Source organism: Neltuma alba, unplaced genomic scaffold (assembly GCF_004799145.2).
Source record: "Neltuma alba isolate B1F8T4 unplaced genomic scaffold, ASM479914v2 tig00011737_pilon, whole genome shotgun sequence".
Lineage (NCBI taxonomy): Eukaryota > Viridiplantae > Streptophyta > Magnoliopsida > Fabales > Fabaceae > Neltuma > Neltuma alba.
The window spans coordinates 316435-323954 of record NW_021636365.1 but is presented as its reverse complement, the minus strand read 5'-3'; the positions used below and the strand labels follow the sequence as shown (position 1 = coordinate 323954).

Below are 7520 nucleotides of genomic sequence, written 5' to 3'. Positions count from 1 at the left end.
TTCATATCAAATGCCATGTGTGTTTCATTATTTTGACATCGCAAACGGAGTCAATAGGATGAACAGCAAGGAGGCTGAGTAAAAAAATGAAAATAATAAATAAATAAAATTTCATGAAAGTATAATTTGAACTGAAGGAAGTACTTAAAAAAACAGCTGATTATCAACACAATGATAGATAAAAATTCTGTCATTAATCACATACTCTTTTTATAGTGAGTTATTTAATTATTTATGGTTCTGGAAAAAGTTTTGAGAAATGGTTCATATATTTTTGCCGAAACTGAAACGTAAAACTTACAAAAATATGCCTCGCATCATATGCCAAAAGTGAGAAAGCGATACAAGTTGATAAGATTAGATATGAGGCCTATTTTTTCACTATTGTTTATTCAAAAATGCGCCCCCAACCTTCCTCCTTGAATAACACAAAAGATGCATTGATTTTTTCTAAAGTGACGAGTGATTAAGAATTAAGGAATATTAGTAGTGATTAACAGAAATTTGGTCTATAAAAGGTGTCAGTTCATAAAGTGGTAAACCACAGTTTCAACCTTGTTAAATCACATTTAATACCCAACTTAAAAATAAAAAGGAAAGAGGAGAGAAAATATTATGCGTGGGGTGAAACGCATGGGTATATTTGGTTGGTGCTTTCCACAGGGCAAAGCAAAAGGTTCTGTCTAAAGTGAGGATGTCAATTTTGTAATTTTCAAGATTGCCAATTTGAGAGGGCAAAATGGGGAGGCACTTGATTAATTAAGCATGGATAATTTATTATATTAAAAAAGAGGGAAAAGAATTAAAAAGAATGAGTAGGGAGTAGGGGGCTTTTAAAAAATTAAAATATATATGCCATTGGAACGCACATTTGATTTGAGAATTGAGAATGATCCCTTGAGAATGAAAACACTCTTTGCCGACACACATGAATTAGAAGCCAGTTTAAACTACTTGCATATCCCAAAAAGAGTCAAATCAAACCCCACCCAGGATTTAGTACGGATGTTAGTCTTTTAAACTCAACACGCATTCGATTCTACATATTCCTTTTTTTTTTCATTTTAATACAGCCATTAAAGTTTTAAGGGAACTATACTGCCTCCGGTACTTTTTATAAGAGCGTAATAATTAAATTACACAGTTTAAAAAAACAGTTAAAATTAGTTAAAAATAATAAATATGTAAAAGAATAAACTTTTTTTCTTTACTTCTCGCAGTCGAAGTTATTTTTTTAAAAGGAAATGGCATTGTCTCTGACGAAATTGGAACAAATTAACTTCGGGGGAGGATGACATACGCTCGCATATATTCACAGCCAGATGTTCTTCCCACCTTTCTCTCTTGCTACGCTTTTCTTTTATATTTTTTTGATTTTCAAATAATTAAAAATATATGCCAAGAACCTTTAACTCAAATGACAGCTCACATAATAAAAAGTGGTGAGATTAATCTAATAGAGGGTATGCCGCGCGCGTGGGTGTGTGTCTTCCTTTTAAAAAAAAACAAAAAAAAGAAGAAGTTAGGTTAAATTTCTTTGAAAAAAAAATTGAATTGAGATTAAATTCATACTAGTTATGTGCACTTTTTTTTTTCGTGATAAGCTGTATTCACATTTTATTGTTAATTAACATGCCTATAACCCTTATAAACAGGAAGAAATTGTGTAGGGAGATTACTATTATGGTCAGGATCGAGCCATTTTTAGAATGTGTGTGCTCACACTTTCCGACGCGTATTTATTTGATCATATATAATTAAGGAATTATCAACTTAAACAGAATCACTAAGTTCAGTTGTGCTCAGATTATCTCTTGGTTCACCTCTGCAAGCTATGCTTAACACACTACGTACTATACTTTTGGGTTTATGCTTTACTATGCCACCACACTTTTCAAAGGGCTGGAGAGAATCCATCTCAGCCTCGTAGGCTATTTGATTCCAGGTTATCGTTGCTCATCACATTCGAAAGGGCAAGCAACGTGTTCCATATACATATGTATAATTATTAACTGATACAAAATGAAAAGATAAAAAGATATCACATTGCCCTTCCACAATATAATGAAAAGAGATTCCTCTGTACCGTACAGACACACATGGCAGCAGTTGAGAAGTATAAAAAGCGAGTTTTGGGAGCGAAGTGACCACCAGCTACTGCCACCATCTTAACACACACACATAGTCACGTTGTGTTGGTTTCGCGCATCAGGGCAAAATCCAACATATGTATTCTGATATGGATGTTCTGACGACGAGGCACAGTTTATACCATTCCACGCTTCAAGGTGATTGGCAAGAAGCTTTGGCGATATACAAAAACAATGTGAGTATTATTCACGATGCAGCGATCAACAGCTCCGGCGACACAGTGTTGCATACGGCGGTGAACGACGACAGAGGAGATATGGTGGAGAAGCTAGTAACGGAAATCCCGAGAAGTGGGTCGTTGTCGGCGCCGCAAAAAAAGAATGATCGAGGAGACACCCCACTGCACCGTGCAGCATCAAGAGGGTCCCTCGAGATGTACAAGTGCATCGCCGAAGCTGAAAGGAACACCCAACTGATTGAAGCTCGCAACAAGGAAGGAGAGACTCCTCTCTTCTTGGCCGCTCTTCACGGCCACATGGATGCATTCCTTTACCTCCACTCTTGTTGCCCCGATCCAAGTAGTCGCCTCTGGAAAAGATCCAGCGATGGAGAGACTATCCTTCACTGCACCATCCGCCCAGACCACTTTGGTTGGTTACTCCCTTATTCATTCATTTCATCTTAATCATTTAACTCATTTCTGTTCGCATTCTTCATATATAGGGTTGGCATTTGAAATCATTCGTCTTTACGGAGAGCATATAGTGGGCTCCGTGGATGAAAAGGGAGTTACTTCTCTCCATATCCTGGCTGAGAAACCTTCCGCCTTTGAAAGCAGCAGCAATTTCAGATGGTATAACAAGCTTGTCTACAACTGTAAGTACATCGATCGCTAGTTTAGGGGTGAAAAACTGAAGTTGGAGCCAACAACCATGAGATCCACTGGCCCCATATTTCTTTATTCTCTGTTTTTTTCCTTCTTTGACCTCTTTCTCTACCGGATAAGAGAGAGCTTAATTCATGAAAGGGGACCAAAAAAATTTAAAAAGAAAAAAGAAAGAAAGAAAGAAAAGAGAAAGAAACAAAGAACATAAGCCTCTTTACATGGATGTCAATTTGTAGAATTTTAATAACACAAATTAAAGCGTAATTCTTTGGCATCGTTTATATTTTAGAATACATACAATCTGCTAGCTAGATATATCGATAATTGAAGTATTTATTTATTTTCCTTTTGTGACGCAAGGCATTCACGTGAAGTCATTGAGGAGCCTCGAACAGTACCCAAAGAATGACCCATGGCTCTGGATAAAATCATCTGAAAGACAAAGAACCCAGACTGGCAAGTTCAATATAAATGAAAACATGCTTCGTATATATCTTTAGTTTGCTCAGTTTAGTCTTAAAGTATATATAGTTGCATGCAGTAATTAAGTAGTCTGTTGTTCCTTTATAATTAAAGTATCTTATGATCTGTTGTTCATGTTTTGTTGTACGCAGGAGCGGATGCAGAAAACCCAAGTTACGACGGATATGAAAATGTGTGGCCAAATTACTGGACATGTTTTGACATTTTCTCGCGTGCATTCACCTTTGTTATTTGGCCTGTCGTTAAAACCCTTGGTATACACTCTCGATCGCTACCTAATTATAATATTAGTAACTGACAGGCCCCGGCTTACTTGTGCTGATATAATATAAATATGTGTTAAGGTGTATTCAACACCTTCAGATATTTTTTTCAAGCATATTCAATACCCTAAAGTATCTAGTATTACATCCAGCATCCTAAAATATTTTTTTTAGTACATCCAAAATTTAAAATAATTTTTAGTGCAATTTTACATATAGCAATTTAGGGTATTGAATGCGTACATCAAAAAATAATGTGAGGTATTGAGTCCACTTGAAAAAATATATTAGGATGCTGAATGCACTAAAATATAACTTAAGATATTGGACGCACATGAAAAAAATACTTTAAGATGCTAGATACACCAAGAAATATTTTAGAATAATGAATGTACCATAAAATATTTTAGGATACAAGATGCACCATAACCTTATAATTATTTGTGAATCATGGTTTTAATTCTCTGTTGTTGACGGTACGCGTGGTTTTGTTTATATAAAGGATTTCGGGTACTAAAGGATTTGGAGATCAAGAAACAAAGGCACGTCTGGTGTCGCCAAATACTGGATCGACTTTGGGAGAATAAAGATGTAGCATACGTTGGAGGTGGAAGTGCCCTGCAAAGCTCTGCCTTAGTTCATGGAACTACCGGAGGAGAATCATCATTTCCCAGACCTAGTGGTCTGATCGTTGACAAACAAGGTTTTTAACCTTTAATTGAAATTTCCCAATTTCTCTGCAAAAGCAATGTAATTAATTGCAGGCCAAAAACAATATAGAACGCGAAGTTTCGGTCGTCGTATTACCATTATTGTGCTTAATCTGATTTATATTCTAATTTCTAAATAGGGTGCCACCAATTTATAATTTAATAATTGCAGTTGCAGGACAAATGATGAAACCAAATGATGATAGCAATCAGAATCAACAGGAAGGTAGTCGAAATTTCCGGATTTCTCTGCAAAAACTAGGTAATTAATTGCAGGCCAAAATATAGAACCTGAAGTTCAGGTCGTCGTATTATTCCTATTGTGCTTAATCTGATTTATATTCTATTTTTTAAAACGATCCGAAATCTAATCTCTACTTTATGAATTGCAGATAAAAAGACTGAGGAGGCTAAAATTGTTGAATTCATAAGGAGGCTTCAAAGAGACAAAGTGTTGGCGGCAGCACCTGCAAAAATAGTTAATCCGAGTCACGTCCTAAGGACGCTGTCCTTAAGAGCTATTCCGCAACCACCGGTAGATAAGGATGCGGCACTTCCCAGGATTAAACGGATCCTTCCTGTAAAACAGGGTGAGCAGAACAGCAGAAGATAGTAGTAAACTCAGCAAGTAAGAGAGCACACAAGAGGGGGAAGAAAGGAGCTCGAAAACTCTAGAGCTGTGTGTAACCTTAGAATGAAACACCCTTTTATAGGCCCCATATATTTTGAACGTTGGCAGCCTTCTTTTCACATTAAGTGGTCAGTTTTATAGAATTAAACGCATGCCATCAATTTAGGGACGTTGCAAAATCATGGACGTTGGGAGTGAATGGAGAATCCGTTCACTATTTCAAACATTCTTAATATATGATTGTTTAATGTATTAAATGTATTTGAATGGACCTAATTTCAAATTGCTTCAACCGTTTTTATTTAGATTGAAGGGACCGTAATAAAAAACCTGCCGTTTTTATTTGAAACCTTCCACCGTTTGATACACACAAAAATAATAAATACTCATTAAGAATTTTCAAACACCCAATCTTTAAGGCATTGAAAATCCGTTTATGATATTAAAACTCTACAATATTTGATTTTCCTATTCCTAATAATAATAGGAAAATCTGTCCATGATTAATGCTCAATTTTTATTTTTATCTTCCCACATTCCTAATTAATGTAGGATCCTTTCTTTGACACACCCAAAAAAATATTACAACACAAAGTACTGGTCTTCGCCTGATTACTGCCTGACTCCATTCTTTTTCCTTTCTTTGGTTCAATTCACTTTATCTGTTCACTGCAAAAGCTCGTGTAACTTCTCTTCCGTGTCTCAAATTAATTTTGTAACTTTCAAGATTGCTAGACTGTGAGGGAAGATGGTCAAGTACTTCAATACGTATAATTTATGAAGAGATCGAAAGAATTAAAAGAGAATCACACGACGCGCGACTTTAAAAGTAGTGTCGTCTGTACCCACATTTTGTATCCTTTGGATTTTGGAATGAAATTTTCCAACACGTAAGAATGAGAAGCTGGTCCGTTAAACTTTCCAGTTCAACTCGTTACAAGGACACGCGCACATACACCCTTTGCTTTTTCTTTTAATTATTATTTATAATCTTTTGGGCTTGATGTGGTTCTCCCTCGCTTTTCCTCTCCAGCCTTATCCATAAGATGTGAGTATTTTGTCCTCACACACACACACACACACACACACATATATGTATGTATGTATGCATATATAAGCGCGCTACTTAGGTAAGGCAAAATGCTTTTAGCTTTAATTGTTCTGGTCTAAAGACCTGAAAAGGTGCCTATCTTAGTACTACTTCCAAAGTCTTAGAATCCTACAAACTGGTCTAAATACAGATCAAAGATGTACTACTTCTGATCCTTAATATTAATATAAGAGTTTGTGTAACTTTTAAATGAACATGTGTTCGTGGATAACGTTGTTTGAAACTTCCATGTAATTTTAAATGCTGAGTAGCACTAATCCTACCTTTTTACTTGGCCTTAGTTTATAAGGAACTTATACCTTAATTAGTACACATTGAAATGATTAAAAAATAAAGACCTTTTAAATCGATATTCTGTAATATCTTGACATAGCTAAGTAGAAAAAATTAAAAAGAAATCATTTCAAAATTCAAGATAACAATATCAATGCAGCAACGCCACCGCCAGCGCCAAATATGCGACCCGTGGTAGAAGTTATTTTATGAAAACAACATAGCTACACTCAGAGTATTTAAATGACTATCGGGGATTATAAATGAGTTTGAATAGAAAGACAATCAGATAAATGGAAATATAAATTATAACCATAAAAAATATATGATATTCATTAAATAATAAAATTAATAAAATTAAAACGCAAATTCATGTAACTTCGCCTTGTTTTTAATTAAGTTTTATAATTTTTTCTTTTTCATTTTTGCTGAGTCCTTATAGTTTTATCAATTGTTAGTTTGTATACTCATATAATTTGTTAATTTATAAGAAAACAGTTGCAACTGATGATGATGTGGCTCACTCACCATACACATGGATTAATTTTGCCACTCTCATTTCCAATCCCATTCCCATTCATAATCTATCAAAACTCAGACGTGCATATAAAATTATTTGTATTATTGTGATAAAAATTTAGTTAGCAAAATATATTAAAATTAACGAATTTTTAGCCCATCAATTAAACTGAGTCCTAGTTCTTTAATTCCAGAATCTCGATGGAAGATCAAATATAATATTTCTGTGAATTCAAGTAGATTTAATTTGTCTTTGTAGTCTTCGGCCAAATATGTGTGTTGTGTGTGTGAAACACATGGGTATGGCTGCTGCTTTTTTCAGGACAAATATTCTGGTATCAACAAAATTAAAGCTCGCCAAAGTTCTCTCTCTATTTCAATTTTGTAACTTTCAAGATTTCTAATTGTGAAGGCAAGGTGATCGAGTACTAAATTAATTAGCCATAGATCATTTGTATTACCATCTCCGAGTGATTTGGTATTTACGATACTCTGCGTTACATTATTACTATGCACTTGCATGGTTGCAGGAAATATCTTTACTTTCTTGCCA

General features: G+C 35.0%; 1 protein-coding gene across 1 annotated transcript; it reads left to right on the top strand.

The window, feature by feature from the left end:
- Positions 1-2239: 2239 nt before the first annotated feature.
- Positions 2240-5046, top strand: LOC114717473 (uncharacterized). Its single transcript, XM_028902611.1, has 6 exons — positions 2240-2741; positions 2815-2967; positions 3338-3433; positions 3592-3714; positions 4226-4426; positions 4826-5046. Exons 1-6 carry the CDS (start codon positions 2240-2242, stop codon positions 5044-5046), a joined length of 1296 nt encoding a protein of 431 aa, XP_028758444.1.
- The last annotated feature ends 2474 nt before the right edge of the window (positions 5047-7520 follow it).

Excerpts from the sequence above, each read along its gene's own strand:
- LOC114717473 (XM_028902611.1), top strand. The coding sequence starts at position 2,240 with ATGGATGTTCTGACGACGAGGCACAGTTTATACCATTCCACGCTTCAA. Across the intron at positions 2,742-2,814 it reads CATCCGCCCAGACCACTTTG|GGTTGGCATTTGAAATCATT; the intron begins GTTGGTTACTCC and ends CTTCATATATAG. Across the intron at positions 2,968-3,337 it reads TAACAAGCTTGTCTACAACT|GCATTCACGTGAAGTCATTG; the intron begins GTAAGTACATCG and ends TTGTGACGCAAG.